General features: G+C 57.5%; 1 protein-coding gene across 1 annotated transcript; it reads left to right on the top strand.

Annotated features, from left to right (window-relative positions):
• The first annotated feature begins 5334 nt into the window (after positions 1–5334).
• Positions 5335–18102, top strand: SH3BP1 (SH3 domain binding protein 1). Its single transcript, XM_006071383.4, has 18 exons — positions 5335–5622; positions 6700–6742; positions 6973–7077; positions 8235–8311; positions 8757–8868; positions 8965–9041; positions 9531–9669; positions 10179–10247; positions 10403–10493; positions 10873–11018; positions 11801–11912; positions 12542–12623; positions 12704–12784; positions 13340–13456; positions 14008–14105; positions 14420–14585; positions 15774–15868; positions 17247–18102. The coding sequence occupies exons 1-18, from the start codon at positions 5564–5566 to the stop codon at positions 17657–17659; spliced, it is 2082 nt and encodes a 693-aa protein (XP_006071445.3). The 5' UTR covers positions 5335–5563; the 3' UTR covers positions 17660–18102.
• The last annotated feature ends 816 nt before the right edge of the window (positions 18103–18918 follow it).

Below are 18918 nucleotides of genomic sequence, written 5' to 3'. Positions count from 1 at the left end.
GCTCGCCACTTCTCTTTCCTAGAAGATGGTGGGAGTTCTGCTTTGAAGACACGAGTTTTCACTTTTGTGTAACCCAGTGTTTCCCAAGTCTGAATTTGGGCGCTGAACACCGTCCTGTAGATACTATTGGGAAGGGCTGGAGGCCAGTCCAGCCTGTGTACTCTTTTCCATCCAGCAAATGAGGGCTCTTCTCTGCGCCAGCCAACACTGGACACGCAGGGCAAGGGTTTCTCCACGGGGAGGGCGTGCTGTCGGTACAGGAGAGGGAGCAAGCCTCTGAGTCCGCATCTCCAGCTCCTCACAATCAGGAGCCTTCTGTCAGATCTGCTCCGTGTGACCACCATCCCACCTCTGGGCCTGCAGACACCCTGACCTCAGGCTGCTGGCTTCCTTCCTGTTCGCCTCCCTACTCTCTAGGCAGGAGTCTGCCTAAACACTTAAATGATGCCTCAGAAAGATAATCTCTCCTTGGAATGTTCTTATAAGAAGAATGTTATTCTTTTACATGAGACAAAACCCTGCTCCCTGTAGCATGCCCCTAGGGTCCCAGAAACTCCCTCTAGGAGCATGTGTTCCACAGGCCGTGGAAGGGTTGTTGTGGGCCTGGGCGCCAGCGTGACTGCCAGCTGGGAGCCTGGGAGCTCTGGCTGGCTGTGTGACTTTGAAGAAGGTGCTTCCTTCTCTGGCCTTTAGGTTCCTTGTTTGAAAAGGTGGGAGGGACCCAGTGAGCTGTAAGGCCCCTCTGAAGAATCCTTGGGCCAAAGGGCCCCCCCGGGTGTCGACTTGCAGTGACCACAGGGACAAGATCTGTTCAGTCTTTTAAACCACCCTTCCCTGATCCAGTCTACCCATCCAGCTGTCTGTCTGTCCATCCCGCCAAGTGCCTCCTGAACAGCCCCGTCCTCAGACCCCTGAGCCAGGAGCATGGCCACCAGAAGCTGGAGGTGGACAGGAGGTGCTCCACGAGCTTGCATCTGTCTGAGGGGCCAGAAGGGGTGCTCTAATCAGAGGAGAGGACCCTTTGCCTCCACCACCTGTTGTATCATCCCCAAATACAGGGTGTCAATCTAGACAGGTCCAGAGCCTCTGGAGCCCTCGGGCTGGGAGAGAGGAACACAAGAAAGTGTTCTCTGTCTCCTCAAGGATGACCCCCACCTCCACCCCAGGAGCAGTGGGACTTCCCACGCCTCAAAGCCACACTTCCACTTCTGTTTGTGCCGCTGGAGGCAGCTGCTTTCCTAAGAGCAAGCACAGGACACTGCTCATCCCTTCATAGCAGCCAAGAGAGACAGAGGCCGCCACTCGCCCAGAGAGCCTGTTTCTGCTGTTTCCTGATGCCCCTGCCCCCATCCTTCACAGGCCTCCTGGCAGGGTTCCAGGCCAGCAAGGTAGATAAGAGGGGAGCCGGCCTAACCTGGTGCTGCCTGAGGCCTGGAGCAAGCAGTCCCTCCCTCCAGCCCCGTGAAAGTAAGAAACTTGAGGCTCGGGGAGCTTATCCAGTGCCTGAGGGCACATGTTAGGGCCCAAGTGTGACCAGCAGTCCTGGGAAGTGACCACCCTGACTGCACATCACCACCCTCCTCACCCCCCGGCAGGTGCTGTCCCCCAGGGCCAGGGTTGAGGGCACACGCTCTCCAGGCTGTCAGGACTGTGGTGTGTCCCTGCCCCAGCTCCACCCAGGATTTCCTGGTAAGTCCTTTTGGCTTGAGGACGTTTTTGGAGCCACAGAAATGACTGCCACCCGCCTCGCTGCTTGGGGCAGAAGCCTCCACATGAAGGGCAGCACTGATCCGGCCACAAACACTGTCAAGTGTCTAAAAGGGGATGTTTTTGCTCGGTTCTGCGGCCCCACCGCTGACCCCTGCTACCACCACCTCGACGCCAGCCACTGGCCTCCCTGCCCACATCCTGCTGGAGCTTCAGCAGTGGGCGCTTCCCAGGCCGTTGCAGGTTTTTGCAGACAATCTGCACTGAAGCTGCTGGGCCTCCTGAAGCAGCCACGGGGATTAAGGCGGGAGGCGGGGGCGGGCAGGGCCCAGCATTTCTGGAGTCCAGGCAGTGCCATCTGGCGCAGCAGGAGAGCACGTGGCTGTTTTGGAGCCTGTCAGATTTGCTTCCTAACTTGGCTTCTACCATTTAGCCGGCCAGGGATGTGGGCCAGGAGCCTGGGTCTACTCACCTATAAAACCCCACGATCCCAACCTCACTGGAGAAGGTGCTAGAGTATCTGACAATAAGTGCCATTGTCCTCATGTAGCAGGACACAGAGGGCAAGGGGCAGCTGAGGCAGGAATGGGGGTTAAAGGATCTTTCCGTTCCTCACTTTGCAGGCTGAATAATAAACAGGGTCAGGCACTGTCTTAAGCATTTTACATATCAATTTATTTAACACAACACCCTATCAGGTAGATGCTATTGTTATCCTCAAGTGAGCAAGTGAACTGCCTCAGCTCAGGTCACCCTGCTAGTGAGAGACTGAGCCCAGCTAGCCAGCTCTGTCTACACCAGTAAGCTCTGTTCCTGCTGTCTCTTTGGGCTGGAAATAAATGTCCATTGATGCAATGTCTTCACTTGCCATTCAAGTTAACTGTTTGTTGAGCTCCTGTGACTGTGCCACATTGTTCAGCCCCTGAATTCAGCGTGAGCCAGCCAAGACGCAGGCCCTCATCAGGAGGACACTCAGCAAGTCATTGGCTGGTGACCTCTGTGGTCCCACATATGCAGTTCTAAAACTATGATCTCAACATTCACTGATTGAAACCTCGGTGTCTGAAAGTCTCTGATGACAACATCCTTCAAAGGAACAGCTTATGCTCCAACTACAAGGGCTTCAAACCTTTATATGAGTGTTGATGATCTGAGTGTGCTCAGGCTTAATTATATCCTAAAATATACCCCTTACCCAGCTAAGAGGTATGGCAGTGCCACCCAGGCTGGACACAGAGGAGCCAGGTGCCCTTCCTGCAAAGGCTCTTAGGTTTGGTTGGAGGGGAGTCTGAAGCCCAGAGGGGCGGCCCAGAGTTCAGGCGGCCTGATTATGGGGCTCAGTTGTCTCCACAGCAGCTGCTGCTACAGTCCACATGGACTGAACTCTCCTTAAGCTGGAGCTGGGGGCTCAGGCTCAGGCAAAACTAGGAAGGACAGAGGTACAAGCCAGGACTTGCCCTCAAGGCCCTTCAGAACAGCTGGGGAAGTGATCAAGTCCAGGCCAGTATGGTCTGGGCCAAAGGCAAGGCTGGAACAGGGTGGGGACCCCACGTAGCCTGGAAGTTTCCCAGATGCCAGGCCGTGGCACCTGCTGTCACGTTGCTGCCTCAGGAGTCTTCTGTTTCCTGATTCTGCACGCAGCTGGTTGCGACAACTGCAGAGACAGGGGAAACTGAGTCACCGTGAAGTCCAGTGGCGAAGGTGGAGAGGCTAGAACTAGAACCCAGACATTGCAAAGAGCAGCCCCACATCTTAAGAAGCCAAGTCTACATTGGACCCTGATGTCTCTTTCCATCAAGGCATTCATCAAGCCCCACCTTCCTCAAGAATCCTCTCCTGGGGGGCCTTCCAGCTGGGAGAAGGGAAGTGGGCAAGGAAACCTAGCCTGGGATTGATCCTGTCATCCTGGCCTGAGCCTTTGATCGAACAACCTCCCAACTTCTGGCCAGGATTCCACATTCAGCTTCCCTTTGCAGCCCCTCCACACCCCGCTAGGGCCTGCCTGCTCTCCCTTTGAAGAGTGGAGGGGCAGCCAGTGTCCAGCGCACGCCCACTGTGTGCCAGGGCCCATGCTGGGCACTGGGAATGTGTTAAGATGTCCAAATCGGAGGCTCTACTCTCAGAAGCCCCCAGTCTGCCGACTCATACACAGCAGTAGGTGCTCGAGTAACCCTCAAAGTGAACTGGAGCTCTAACGAGGCAAAGAGCAGTGAGTGAACCAGGACTCTACCTCAGGCCCCCCCGCCCCCCACCCTCGGAGCTCCTGATGTCCAAGGGGTGCAGAGGTTCAGAGTAAGGAGAGCCTGCTGCTACTGCTGCTAAGTCGCTTCAGTCGTGTCTGACCCTGTGCGACCCCATAGACAGCAGCCCACCAGGCTCCCCCATCCCTGGGATTCTCAAGGCAAGAACATTGGAGTGGGTTGCCATTTCCTCCTCCAATGCATGAAAGTGAAAAGTGAAAGTGAAGTCGCTCAGTCGTGTCCGACTCTTAGCGACTCCATGGACTGTAGCCTACCAGGCTCCTCTGTCCATGGGATTTTCCAGGCAAGAGTACTGGAGTGGGTTGCCATTGCCTTCTCCGAAGGAGAGCCTACTGTTTCCCAAAGACTCTCATCTTGAGTTTACTAGCAGTTATGGAGCATCTCCCTGAAGAAGGACATGGCAACCCACTCCAGTATTCTTGCCTGGAGAATCTCATGGACAGAGGAGCCTGGTGGGCTACAGTCCATTGGGTCGCTAACAGTTGGACACAACTGAAAAGTGACTGAGCACGCACGCATGGAGCATCTACTATATGTCCAAGTCTGTTTTGGGTGGAGGCTCAAAGAAATAACTACTACTGAGTTTGGGGAGGTCAGAGCATCAGCCACATCACTGCCTCACAAGAAGTTAGGGCAGGGACTGAGGAAGTCCTCCCAGTGAAGGGACTTCATAGATGGAGAAAACTCCATGTGAGGCCGGAAGACAGCAGGGTGGTAGGGAGCTGCTCTGGGAAGGTCTGCCATGGCTGAAGGAAGGTGAGTACCCCCATGAAAGGGGTGATGCGAGCAGAAACGAGTGCTACAGGAGCAGGCAGGGGTATCTCGTCCACTCTTCTAGGTGGGCAGGGTCGGGACAGCTGACCCACGGGCCTTTAGAGGCAGTGAGGCCAGAGTTCCAGGACTTGTCCCAAGGCACACTGGCAGCCAGGTGGCCCAGGACGCCAAAGCAGCCAGCCAATCATCTTCCAGCAGGGCCGAGGAGGCTGACCTTTGGCTCCAGGTGGCCAGGGGGTCCTTTGGGAAATGAGGGGCAGGACAGCATCCTTTTGGAAAGCCCGGATGGACCTGTTCTTGGCCTCTGACTCCTAAGCATGGAAGCCTGTGTCTCCTTTAAGAGGGTGCTGAGGTTATTTATACCTTGGCCCGCAGGCCAGTGGGTGGGGCAGGAACCCAGGAAGCCAAGCCGGGCAGGCGCTGTGGCTGGAACGGGCTTACCTGCTTCCCGCCACCGGGGCTGGGCGGGGCGGAGCGGGGAGGAGGGGCCGCGCACACAACCTGTGAATCGCCGGACGGCCGGCGGACCCACACTCGCCGGGACCGGCGCAGGGCGAGGCGGGGGCTGGAGGGGCCCGGAAGACGCGAAAAGAGCGAGAAAACAAACTTGGGAGAGAGGAGTGACCTGGGGGCCGGGGGCGGAGTCGCCAGCGGGGGAGGAGAGAGCGAGCCGCAGCGAGAGCGCGGCTGGCCCAGGAAGCGAGGAGCGCCGCCCACCCATCCGGGGCGAGAGAGGCGCCGCGGGCCGAGGCAGGCTGGGCCGGGGGCTGCCGGGCCCTCGACCCCCACCGTGACCCCGCGGCCTCCAGCCTGCCCCCAAGATGATGAAGAGGCAGCTGCATCGCATGCGGCAGCTGGCCCACACGGGCAGCCTGGGACGGTGAGTGTCAACTCCTTCCTCCCGGCCCCATCCTCACCCTGGCAGGACCCTGGGGAGGCCGAGGACAGCTGGACAGCCACCTTAAGACTGGCCACCTCTCCTCCTTCCCCGGAAAGGCACCCCCACCTCCAAAGCAGGAGGAGCAGGCCCTGGCTTTTGGGGCAGGGGAACCCCCAGCTCTCATTGAAGGGTGGGTGGAGGATCAAGGATATTGGGTCTTCTCTGTCTCTAGGAGCCCCCAAGTGGATGATCCTCCCCCACCTCACTTGTCCCCTCTGTACAATGGGGGTGTTAACCATCCCTGGTTGCCTAGGGGAGGTGATGGTCGCTTAAGGACCCAGACCTCGGGGGAGCAGAAGACACGGGGTCCAGGCGGCGATGGAAGGAGGGGCTTGCCCTTGTTGTGCCCCTCACCTCTTCCTGCCACCGCTAGCCCCAAGGCCTCCTGCTTCTCTGTCTTGCTTCTGCTTTTCGTAGCCTCAGGTGGAAACATCCCCAAGTCCACAAACCTCTGGGCTGGTGGGGTGGAGGCCGGAAATGTAGGGAGCTCCCAGAGCCTGCCTTCTCTCCTCTTACCCCTGTGCTGGGCCCAGGGAAGGGGTCTAGGTGTCCACAGACCCCCACCTGTGCAAGCGTGGGCAGCTAGGCCACCTTTCTCTGAGCCGCAGTGTCCACTCATGTCCTGGGCCCCTGCCGGCCACCACAGTGTCCAGAGTCCTGTGTGACCAGCAGCTTGGGAGTCTGAGCTTGCACACTTCCCGTTCTTGGGGCCAGCCCAACCCTCCTTTCCCTGGGTCAGCAGAAGACAGAGACTCCTGAAGTCACCACTTCAGTTTCGTCCACCCTGTCTCAGGACACGGCCCTGGGTGGAGGAGGAAAAGGCCCAGTATCCCATTCCCGCCCCCACGGAATGTGTTCTGACTGGGATTGAGCGGGCGGGCCACCCAGGGCGGCCTGACTGGGAGGGGCATTGGGAGGAACTGGGGTTCAGGTGCCCTGATTGGGGAGGGGCAGCAGGAGGAGGCCGGGGGTTTCCTAACTTGGTCCCGCTCAGCAGAAGCTCTCTCCCCCCCACAGCACCCAGGAGACTGCAGAGTTCCTGGGTGAGGACCTGCAGCAGGTACGTGCCTGGGCTGGCAGCGGGTGGCAGGGCAGGTCCATACAGGCTGTCCGTGGAGGCCCGGGCGGGGATGCCAGTGGGGGCCCTGAGTTGAGTCATTCCCACGCTGTTGGCCATGGGGTCCCCAGGAGTAGCGAGAGAAAGATAGTTTCTGCTCTGGGGGAGAAGAGGGCAGTGGGGCATGGGGGATGACAACCCCCCATGATCTATAACCCCCGGACCCCTCCCAGGTGGAGCAGCGGCTGGAACCAGCTAAGCGAGCAGCCCACAATGTCCACAAACGGCTGCAGGCCTGTCTGCAGGGCCAGAGCGGGGCGGACATGGACAAACGGGTGGTAAGTGGGGATCCCAGGGAGGAGGGGCCTGGGCAGGACATCTCGGTCCAGTGGGACAGTGAGGTCGGGGCTGGCGTCTCCCTACTAGTCTGAGTCTCTGGCACCAAGGGGGTGGAGGTTGCTCTGTCCCAAGGCCCTTCCGGCCCCTCACTCATGAGGTCCTATTTCTTCCCTTCCCCTTCTTGACCCCGCCCCCTCAGCGACAATCCTCTGCACCAAAGCCAGGCCCCTGACCACCTGAACGTCTCTGTCCAGTCAGCACCCAGAGCACCCAGAGCGGGTGCTTTCAACTCGGCAGCCTGTGAGGGCTTCCTGAAGGAAGCAGCATTTGAACTGGATTTTGTGTTACTCACTAGTATTAATCTGCAGCCAGTATTTATGGACTGATTACGGCTAGTCTGTTGCTAAGATATGTCTATGCCTTGCCTCATTGAATGCTGACAACAGCCGTGGGAGGAGGCTGCCTTTATTAGCACTGTCTGCAGCAGGAAATGGAGATGGAGAGGTAGAGTGACTCGTTCAAGGTCACACAGCTAGTACGTGGCAAAACCGAAATTTGAATTCGGGTCTCCCTGACCTAAACTGGTGCTCTCCACAACACTAGCTAGGGATGTGGGAGGCATGTTTTATAATCAGACAACCGTTCAGGACGGCCAGAGCAATAGGGAGCCATAGGGGGTTTTGAATTCCTCAGAAGCTAGGTCAGCTACAGAGGCCCTGCGGCAGGGGTAAGGGTCTACTCCAAGGCTGTCTTCCTGGCTCCCCACTCTCCCTCTAACTGTGCACGGACCTCAGGCAAGCTCCATGCACCCTGTTTTTAGTGTTCCATTCAGTGATGGGACTTGGTCTTTCCTTTCTGCCCATTCAAGTGGCTTCTGGGAGGGGGCAAGGGGGCCTCGGATGGGTCGGGGCTCTGTGCATGGTCACGCGGAGATGTCACCTCCACTGTGCCTTGTCTTATCTTGCTTCTACTCTCACCTGTGACCGTGGCCCTCCTGGGTTCCTGCCACTCGTGTCCAAGCCCAAGGCCTTGTTGGGGTTCTACCACCAAGAGACTCGCCATGTGCTCAGACCGGTGGGGTGGGGAAAGGTTGAGGGAAGCCCAGCAGGCAGGTGTGCACACCCATGCTCATGGCCACCCCTGCCCCTCCCTGCAGAAGAAGCTTCCCCTCATGGCTCTGTCCACCACGATGGCCGAGAGTTTCAAGGAGTTGGACCCCGATTCCAGCATGGGGTGAGCATGGACAGGGCCCTCAGCCCTCACCTGGAGATGCCGAGGAGGGATCTGGGCTGGGAGAGGGTCCCGATCAGAGAGGGCACCCACTGTGGAAGGATGACCAGGCTGGGAAGAAGGCCTGGGCTGGGAACAGTGTCCAGAGGTCAGTGAGGGCAGCCAGGCCTGGGAGGGCATTGGGCTCGGTGAAGATGAAGGAGAGACAGAACAGACAGGAGGTCGGGACTTCCCTGATAGTCCAGTGGTTAAGACTCCATACTGCCCATGCAGGAGATGCGGATTCAATCCCTGGTCTGAGAACTAAGATCCTGTCATGCATATAGTCAAAAGAACTTTGAAAAAAAGAAGAGACAGGAGGTGATAGGGAGGGAGGAGGCCCTCAGTCTCTCCAAAGAGGGGGTGAGGGGCTGTGGGAGCCTGGGCCCACTGGGTGCTATGTCCACAGGAAGGCCTTGGAGATGAGCTGTGCCATTCAGAACCAGCTGGCCCGCATCCTGGCCGAGTTTGAGATGACTCTGGAGAGGGATGTACTGCAACCGCTCAACCGGCTAAGCGAGGTGACCCCCCCCACCTTCTGCCCCCAGCTCCCCCAGCCCCCACCTCTGCAGCCCGCTGAACCCCCACCCCCACCTCCTACCCACGCCTACCCCCAGGAGGAGCTGCCAGCCATCCTCAAGCACAAGAAAAGCCTGCAGAAGCTGGTGTCTGACTGGAACATGCTCAAGAGCAGGTGGGAGCCACAGCCTCTAGGGGGGTGGTTCACACCTAGGTCAGCCCATGGATGTGGCCACAGAGCTTCGAGACCCCTGCCCCACTAGGAGGATGCTGCAGGGTCCTTAGGGGTATAGTGTGTGTCCTTGTGCACACACCTGGGGCTTAGGAAGACATATGGTAATGGTGCATACGACGGGGCCTCTGTGCACATGCTTGTGCCAGCTGGAGGTAACCCCAAAACCTGGGAGAGCCATCAACAACCCTCCAAGAACCCTGGAGGGCCCCCACCCTCCACTCTGGAGGTGGATAGCTAGGATCACCGAGCCCGCCACCAGGGGGGCGCCCCAAAGCACTGCCCACGCCAAGCCGAGACCCCAGACCTGTGCCGCCCTGGGATTTATGTCTATCAACCCCCAGAATCCTATGGGGTCAGGCCGATGGAGGGGCACTTGGCTCTGGACATGCCATAGGGACAGTGACCACCCCACCTTGGGATGATCCTCAGGCTCAGTCAGGCGGCTAAGAACTCCAGCAGCGGTCAGGGCCTGGGCGGCGGCCCGGGCAGCCACACCACCACAGCCAACAAGGTGGAGACGCTGAAGGAGGAGGAGGAGGAGCTGAAGAGGAAGGTGGAGCAGTGCAAGGTGAGGGGCACTGGCGGCTTCCTGGGGGCAGGGGTGGCAGGGGTGGGCGCCATTCCCACTGCACAGGCCACGTGGCTAGGAAGCAGCCGAGCCAGGATTTGAGTCCGGGCTGCCAGGCTCCGGGGTCTGTGTACTCAGCCGTTACCTGGTAGCTGCTTCTGCCTGTACCATACCCGTAACACCTGGGCAGGAGGGGACGGGGAGGAGGGCGGGAGGGGAGAATCTTGGCGTCTTGGCTGAGTGAATGAATGAAGGGTGAGTGAATGAAAGAGTGGTGAGTAATACAGACCACTGGGTTGAGGATATGTGGACACAGAGGAGAGGAACAAAAGAGCCCCTCAAGAGCTTGGAGGGGTTCCCGTGGGCTGACCCAGGAGCAAACCCTGGCAGAGTGAGAGCAGAGTGGACTCCGACCCTCCCATACAACTTGGGCAAACCTCTCCCCGCTCCAAGCTTCCCCAGCAGGCCGCAGCCTCCCTGGTACAAGCCCTGCTCTCTTTGTCCCCAAGGACGAGTACTTGGCCGACCTGTACCACTTTGCCACTAAGGAGGACACCTATGCCAACTACTTCATCCACGTGAGTCCAAGACCAGGCTCCAGCCACCCGGAGCTCGGGGGCCACTGAGATCCCCTGCGAGGTGGTGGGAGGGAAGGGTCTGAGTTTGTGGCCCTTGGGGGAGACTCAACTTCCCTCACTTTCCACCCCCGGGGGGTGCCCCCTTGTCCCCACAGCTCATGGAGATTCAGGCCGATTACCATCGCAAGTCTCTGAGCTCGCTGGACACAGCCCTGGCTGAGCTAAGGGAGAACCACAGCCAAACAGGTGGGGACCTGACCCCCACCCCTGTCCCCCACCCTGCTCAGGGCCTGTTAAGAAGCTTGCACTCCATTCCGAAAGGCACTGGGGAGCCCGGGACGAATTCTGTCCAGGGGAGGGCTCAATGAGATTTGTGATGGAGAGATTGCTCTGGCAGCTACAGGCAGGATAGAATTAAGGGGCAGGATGGAGACCTTTTAGGAGGCAGAAGGGAAGTGACGGAGGCCCAGGCTGGGGTGGAGGCAGTGGAGGTGGGCGGTGGAGACATGTGTGGGATGGTTTCAGGATGTGTCCTGTGGGTGGTCAGGAGGGAGGTGGAAGCCCCCTGACCTGGCTGCTCAGAGGTGGGAGGACCCCGGGCCGCTGATCTGTCTCGTCCCTGCAGACCCCTCCCCCTCGATGACGGCCGCCCCCTTCTCCAGGGTGTATGGGGTGCCTCTGGGAATCCACCTGCGAGAGCTGGGCCGGGACATTGCCCTGCCCATCGAGGCCTGCGTCATGATGCTGCTTTCTGAGGGCATGAAGGAAGAGGTGGGGCTCGCTGGGGCAGGTGGGGCAGGAGCACGGGCCTCTCATCCTGTCCCACCCCTCCCACCCATGCCTGTGCTGGGGTGTAATCCCACTGTTAGTGCCCAGGTGCCAAGAGAAGGCGTGGCCTCCTGCGGTTGAACTGATGCCACCTCCCCCTTAGTGATGCTCACGTGGGCCAGGCCCTGTGCTATCAACCCTTTGCATTCCTTGCTCCATTGCATTACCCCAGGAAACCTTATAGGGAGCCCTCCATTTTTACAAGCCTTACCTCTTGCAAAATTGGCTCCATTTTGCAAGAGGTAGACAGAGGCCAGTGGGTAGGCGTGCCCAGTGGCAGGTGAGAAGGTTGGTGGAAAAGCTGGGGAAGCCACGTGAGTCACGGCCCATGCTGCCCTCATCCATCCTGTGCACCTCAGTCCTGCTAGCACATCGGCTGCTTTCCTGAGGACAGGCCTTTAGGAGGTGGATCACACTTCAAAGACAGACCTAGGCTTCGGGACAGTCCTGCGGGGCCTCTTGTCTCTCCTCCACTCCTGTCCAGACTCCAGTCTCCTCATGACTTTTCCCAGCTCCTCCCAGGCTGCTTGTTTTGCTCAGAATCCTAGACGTTGAGAGTCGAGAGGAGCCACGGACACGGTGATGTTCGCTCTGCCCACAAGCCCAGGGGACCCCCGAGGCCCCCTTCCCCTGGGCTCATGAGTGGGCCAGGGCCTCCCAGGCAGGGGGTCCTGTCCCCACCCCGACCCCTCCGTGACCCCCACTCACCCCCTATCGCCTCTCAGGGCCTCTTCCGTCTGGCCGCCGGAGCGTCGGTGCTAAAGCGCCTCAAGCAGACCATGGCCTCAGACCCCCGCAGCCTGCAGGAGTTCTGCTCTGACCCGCATGCTGTGGCAGGTAACCTGCACTGAGGAGCCCTGGGTGGAGGGCCTTCCCCCAGGGCCCTACCCTGAAGGTGCCTGAAATGGTCCCACAATAGTTTAGCTTAAGGCCTGATACTCTGCCAAGAAGACACTTGAGGAGGCACAGGGGTCCTTAACATGGGGTCCATCGTCAGCCCCTCCAAACATGTACATTTTTCTGTGGACAAGATTACTAGCCTTCATCGTTTTCTCGAGAGCTTGTGACCCAAAGAAACGATTCAGTTCAGTTCAGTTCAGTCACTCAGTCATGTCCGATTCCTGTGACCCCATAGACTGCAGCATGCCAGGCCTCCCTATCCATTGCCAACTCCCGGAGTTTACTCAAACTCATGTCCATTGAGTTGGTGATGCCATCCAACCATCTCATCCTCTGTTGTCCCCTTCTCCTGCCTTCAATCTTTCCCAGCATCAGGGTCTTTTCAAATGAGTCAGTTCTCCGCATCAGGTGGCCAAAGTATTGGAGTTTCAGCTTCAGCATCAGGGTTAGACCTAGACATGTTAGTATGAACAAGAGCTACAGGTTCCTAACATGGAGAGAGCCAGGCACTGGGGGTAAAGGTGGCGGCCCTGGGGGCTGAGTCTAAGTCCCTGCCACCATTCCAGGTGCCCTTAAGTCCTACCTGCGGGAGCTGCCGGAGCCCCTGATGACCTTTGACCTCTATGACGATTGGATGAGGGCAGCCAGGTGAGGATGAGGGGCATGTGCTGGGGAGGACTAGGCTGCATAGGCCGCCCAGGACAGCTCACCCGGTCTTTCCTCCCCAGCCTGAAGGAGCCGGGAGCCCGACTGGAGGCCCTCCAGGAGGTGTGCAGCCGTCTGCCCCACGAGAACCTCAGCAACCTCAGGTAAGTACCCAGCCTATCCCCCACCCCCCCACCCCCACCACCCCCTCTGCCCTGGCCTCCCCAGCCAAAGCCCAGCTGGCCCTTCAGGGCCCTGGGCTGGAGTCCTCCCACCTTGTACTAGGCAATATTTCTGAAAATACCTCTTTGATGTATTAGCCATGTGTGTTTTAATACTAGATGTTGAACTGAATATATAGCTTGAACCCTGAAGCCATGCCACCCAGTGGCTTTAGATCGCTCCTCTGCCTCTCTGTGGTCCCCAGCTAGCAATTTAACTCTTCGTGCCTTGGCGCCCTCACGTGGAAGACATGGAACATAACAGTCCCAGTCCTGTAGGGCGGCTGAGGGGTTCACAACTTAGTGCCCGCCATGGAGGTGGTGTTCAGTAGGTCAGCTAATGTAACTAGTGAAAAAAATGTTTAAATGTCCCATGTGGTGTCTTTGCTGCTCTTTGGAAACCCTGGGCTGGGAAGGTCTCAGGTCTTGGGGGCATCCGTGGGTATTCATGGCCTAAGATATCCGGCCGCTGGTCCAAGCCTCCTTCCCACCCCCCAGGTATCTGATGAAGTTCCTAGCGCAGCTGGCCGAGGAGCAGGAGGTGAACAAGATGACACCCAGCAACATTGCCATTGTCCTGGGGCCCAACCTGCTGTGGCCCCCTGAGAAAGACGGGTGAGGGTCTGTGGGTTAGGGAAAGGTGGCAGTCTTGCCCCCCATTTCAACATCTGCTTATTTTCCCCCTGGGCCCCAGTTTCTCCATCCTTGGAATGGGTTGAGCAGCTTCTATTGTCAAGGCTGCTGTGAGGATCATGGGATCATGGACCCCACAGGGCTTCAGAGATAAGACATTCTGGGTAACGGCTTTAATGGGGTGCTTGGTGGCCTGTTGCAGGAGCCAGAGATCTGGTTCCAGCCTCACCCCTCCAACCTTCCAGGGATGAACCTTATAAAGTCACTCTGGACCTTCGTTTCTTTATTTGTAAGTTGGAGAGAAACTAGACAGACATTGAGAATTTTTGCTTTGGGAATGTGATGAGCTAATAAACAGAGAAATGTGTTATAAGCTTTAAAATGCGATGATACATGAGGGGTTGTAATTCACCTGGCCACGGATGACAAAAGGATTGATCCTTGTGTCCCCAGCACCCAGCACAGGCCCAGGGAGCTGGGGTCACTAGACTTTGCTAAATGATGCGTCAACTTTGGCTCTCTTTTTGTCCCAGGGATCCGGCCCAGCTGGATGCAGCCTCGGTCTCATCCATCCAGGTGGTAGGCGTGGTCGAGGCTCTGATACAGAACACTGACACCCTCTTTCCTGGAGGTAAAACTCCTGTCTTTATGAACGATCCACCCAACTTGGTGCCCTCCAGACTCAGTTTCAGTCCCTGGCAGCCCCGCAAACTCACCAGGAGGCCTGGAGGAAATGGCTTCTCCACCTCTAGCCTCAGTTTCTCATCTGTAAAATGGGGATGATTGTGCCTGCCTTGTGGGATTGCCGTGAGGCCCACCTGGGAGTGGGAAGGTGAAACATAGTCTAGATAACATCAGGAGAAGGGGAAAGTGGTCCTGACGCCTGGTGAGGCGGGGAGGCCGGTGGAAGCTCTGAAAATTCATACCTGCGCCCTCTGTCTGTAGATATCAACTTCAACGTGTCAGGCCTGTTCTCAGCGCCTGCCCCCCAGGACAAGGTCAGCGACAGGCCGGCTTCTGAGGAGCTTCCATCGATTCCCACACCTACCCCGGCCACTGTCCCAGCTCTCGGTCTGGCCCCTGCCCTGGCCTCAGTGGCTACCAAGGAAAGGTAAGGACTGATGGGTATGAAGGGCCCTGTCCTGGCCCCAAGATGCCCAGCCAGAGGCACTATCTCCCAGGGCATCCAAGAGCATTTTAGGAAATATCATTATATTTTCCTCCAAATACCAGATTTCCCAGTTGGGAGTGGGTGGGACTCAGACATATTCTTCTCAGCCTCTGATATGTTCCTATGTTCCCTGCTGTGTTCTATAGCTCTTTACTGAGCACCTACTCTGTGCCAGGCACTGATTCAGGCCCTGGAGATTTAGGAAACTGAGCATTTCGGAATTTGTAAATACCGTACTTTCCAGCCTTCTCTTTGATCCTTTAAACTGGAAGAAGGGCTGCGTGGTGCCATGCTGTCTCCTTAGCCAGTGGGTGTTGTTCAGTTATCACAGACTGCTGGGGCCCAGAACATGAATTTCCTTAGATGAAGAAGACAGACACATGCTGCCCTTAGGGCTTGCATTCCACGGGGGAGACAGAATCAACCAGAACACCAGTATAATGTCAGCCAGTTATGTGTGCTATGAAGAACAGAAGAACAGGGCTGGGTGGTCAAGTAGGGAACAGGGATCAAGAAAGTGGGGGTCAGGAAGGGCCTCCCCAAGACTCCAAAGCAGAGCCAGGAATGAGCCATGGCTTCCTCCTCTGCTTCTCATCCGCTCTGTGGCTTCTAGTGGTCGAAACATCCCATAAAGATCACATGGAGGCTGGGACTTCCCTAGTAGTCCAGTGGTTAAGAATCCACCTTGCAATGCATGGGACATGGGTTCAATCCCTGGTCAGGGAACTAAGATCCCACATGCCACAGACTGAGCCTGTGAGCCACAACTCGAGAGTCCGTGCACCACAACGAAAGACCCCGAGTGCCACAACTAAGATCCAACCCAGCCAAATTATTACTTTTAAAAGCAGGTCGCATGGAGGCTGAGAGCTGAGACTTTCTGCCCCCCATCCTGGCCACGTGGGGGACCATGGACACTGTCACAGGAGCACACAGCAGCCAGGGCTCAGTGGACGCAAACTCTGGCCAATGCTAGAGGATCTTGTCAGACCCCAGGCCCGGCCACAAGGTGGTGGGGAACAGCTCCAGGAGGACCCAGACTCAGCCTGTTGGCTGGGAGTCTCCCCGGATGCCTGGAGACCTCTGGGAGATGCCATGGCTGACTCTGACCCTCTCCTTCCCTTGCAGGGCAGAGTCCGAGGCACCCCACAGACCAACCTCCCCCAAGGTCAGTCGGAGCCCCCCGGAGGCAGCCGCCCCAGCAGAGGAGACGGCTCGGAGGAGTGAGTTGGCCGTGGGAGGAGAAGGGGCAGAGGGTGGGCAGGGAGAGGGATCAACAATCCTATACTGCCCCATGTTTTCAGACACCCAGGGGAGGCATGGAATCCAGGGGGCTAAGGGCCTGGGTTTGCTGCCTGACACTCTGGGATCAGATTCCAGCTCTGTGACCTTGGACAGGCGACTTCACCTGTCTGTGCCTCAGCTTCTTCCTCTATGTAATGGGACAATAACCGCACCTACCATGAAGCTATTTAGATAATTAAATAGGGCTGCCTGGCCCATACTCAGCACCCAGTAAATGTGAGTGTTGAGGGCAGTGGAGTCCAGTCCCTCAGGAAGCCCCGGGATCACGGAGTACAGAGGGAGGTGGGGTCTTCAAAGCACAGTGAATGAAGGGGTGGCAGTGGTGGTGGTTAGGTGGTCTCCTTCTGTGCCTCTTTGGTACAATTACATGTTGAAGTGGCCTAAAGTCAGGCAGGTGAGAAGGTCAAGGGTTCAAGTGGAGAATCTGCCAGGGTGACGAGGACACTTGAAAGGCCCAGCCCAGGAGGCGCTAGAGTTTTCCACCTGGATGGCAGTGGATGGAGCAGGAAGCTCTGGACCGGCCAGAGCTGGCAGGTCGCAGAGGGACCTTCTTACAGGAGGGGGCGTCTAGCTACTTCTCCTGGAAGGGGTGGGGACATATGGGATGTTAGCTCACCAGAGGACAAGATAAAGGACTGTCACCTGGGCTCATCCTCACGGCAGCCCTGGGAAGTCAAAGGTGTCACCCCATCTCAGCGATGAAGCAACTGAGGCTCCAGGGGGCAAGTCCCCCAGTGGGTGGAGGCAGAGCTTGGAGCAGAGCCCAGCTGTCCTGGCCCCACCCAGGCCCTCGGCTGCCTTGTGAGGCTGGACCATGCAGATGACTCTGAGGTGGGGCAGCCCTAGTGGGCTTCTGAGCCGGGGGTGAGAAGGACCCAGCTGGCCAGTGGGACAGGCGGCATTTCTTTATTCAACAAATATGTACTGAGTGCCTACTCTGTGCCACCCATGTGCTGTGCCAGCCAGCTGGACGGAAGATGGCCTCACTTAGTTTGCGTTCTAGTCAGGGAGACAAGAAGTAAGGGAGCAAAATTGAAACTGACAAGATCACTTCAGAGAACACGAAGTCCCCCATGAAGAAAATATGACTGGAAGATATGACAGTAACTGGGGCCGGGTCAGGGAGGGGCCCTCGAGCTGAGGACAGATGTGGACAGAGGCCTGAATGGTGAGCAGCCCGTGTGGACCCTGTTCCGGCAGAAGGGACAGCAGATAAAAGTTCTTGCGGTGGCATCAAGCTTGGGGGTTTGCCCCAGGCAGTACAGACACCTAACCACCCCTTTCCTTCCTCCACAGCCAAGCGCCCAGCACCCGCCAGGCCCACCATGCCGCCCCCCCAGGTCTCCGGCACCCGCAGCTCCCCTCCAGCACCACTGCCGCCCCCTGGCTCTGGCAGCCCCGTGACCCCTCGGGCTCTGCCCCGCCGTCTGGTTGGCAGCAGCCTCCGGGCCCCCACGGTGCCACCCCCGTTGCCTCCCACTGCCCCCCAGCCTGCCCGGCGTCAGAGCCGCCACTCACCAGCTTCTCCCAGCCCGGCCTCCCCAGGTCCGGCCTCTCTCAGCCCAGTCACTCTGAGCTCGCCTGCACATGTGGACCTGGGGGTGGCCACTGAGGAGGGAGAGGGCCCTGAGGCTGCAGGCAGGGCCCCCACTGCCCCAGTCATCCCTCCTCAGGCCCGGCCCAGGAGCCTTGCCTCAGAGACCAACTGAGCCCACAGCTCCTCCCCGACACCCCTCAGCATCCCTTCCCTCCCGCCTTGTCCTCCCAGGACACAGCCCTCAGCCCTCCCAAGGGGGCGGGAGCCTCCAGCCTTTGCCTAAAGTGCCTTGGTGCCCGCTGGGTCGGCCCCCACGGCAAGAAGGACTCAGGACAGTCCTCCACTTCCAGACCTTTTCCTCTTGGATCACCCTGGGCCTGAGGGGCCCCTCAGCCACCTCTCTGCTCTCTGGCAGGATCCCAGGGGAGCTGCCAGAAGGAAGCAGAGGCTTGCCTGCTCCCACAGGACTTTTTTTTTTCTCTTGCCAACATTTTTTTTTTTGTAAGGCTAGCAAATAAATTATTTTGGACAAAACTGGAGCAGCTACCCAAATGATAGTTTTCTTTTCTGTTCTTGAAATAAAGAAGCCACTTTCATAAAAGGGGGAAAAAATTACTTATTCTTTGCCTTTTTTTTTCTTATCTGAAATAGTAACAGCCAACATTTTTAGTGCTTACTCTTTGCTACATGTTGTACTTTTCTATGCATGAGTTCCATTTAATCCTCTTTCAGGGAAGTAAATCCCATTACCTCTTACAGGTGAGGAGACTGAAACTCAGAAAGTGACCAAGGTCACATGGCAAGGGAGACATGGACCTGGCCCAGGTCTGCTTGATTCCAGAGCCTGTCCCTCACATCCTGAGCAACTGGAGTTTCCTTTTCTTCAAATGTGAAATCACTTTAACAGCTTTCACCACGGAAATGTTGTTGTGAGGATTAAATGAGACACTTGTAAAGACCAAAGCACTGCCCTTGCACACAGAAGTAAGTGTGCAAGGGCAGTGTGAGTGATGGCTGTCGTCGCTGTTTTCCCCCACCTGTGGTCTCTGTTCCCAGGGAAGGCTCCCCGGGCAGCAAGGATGAACTGTCTTCAAACATTCCCTGACCATACTCTGTGCCAGACTCTGGGCGAGGTCCCCACTCAGCCCTATGCCCAGGGAGCTCCTGGGGAAGGGCAGGAGAACTGACAGTTAGAATCATGTATCATGGGAGTTTCCTGGTACAGTGGTTAGGACTCCTATTTCACTGCCAAGGGTGCAGGTTCAATCCCTGGTCGGGGAACTAAGATCCTGCAAGCTGTGTGACGGGGGGGAAAAAAAAAGGTCAGGAGCAAAAGCCCAGGGCAATGAGAAGCAGAAAATATAAGCCCCAGAGGCCGACGGTGTGCCTTTTCTCAGGTCTTTGAAGCTCCAGTTGATCCTGGGGGTCAGA

Source organism: Bubalus bubalis, chromosome 4 (genome assembly GCF_019923935.1).
Source record: "Bubalus bubalis isolate 160015118507 breed Murrah chromosome 4, NDDB_SH_1, whole genome shotgun sequence".
NCBI lineage: Eukaryota > Metazoa > Chordata > Mammalia > Artiodactyla > Bovidae > Bubalus > Bubalus bubalis.
This window is presented reverse-complemented; position numbering and strand designations above follow the sequence as displayed.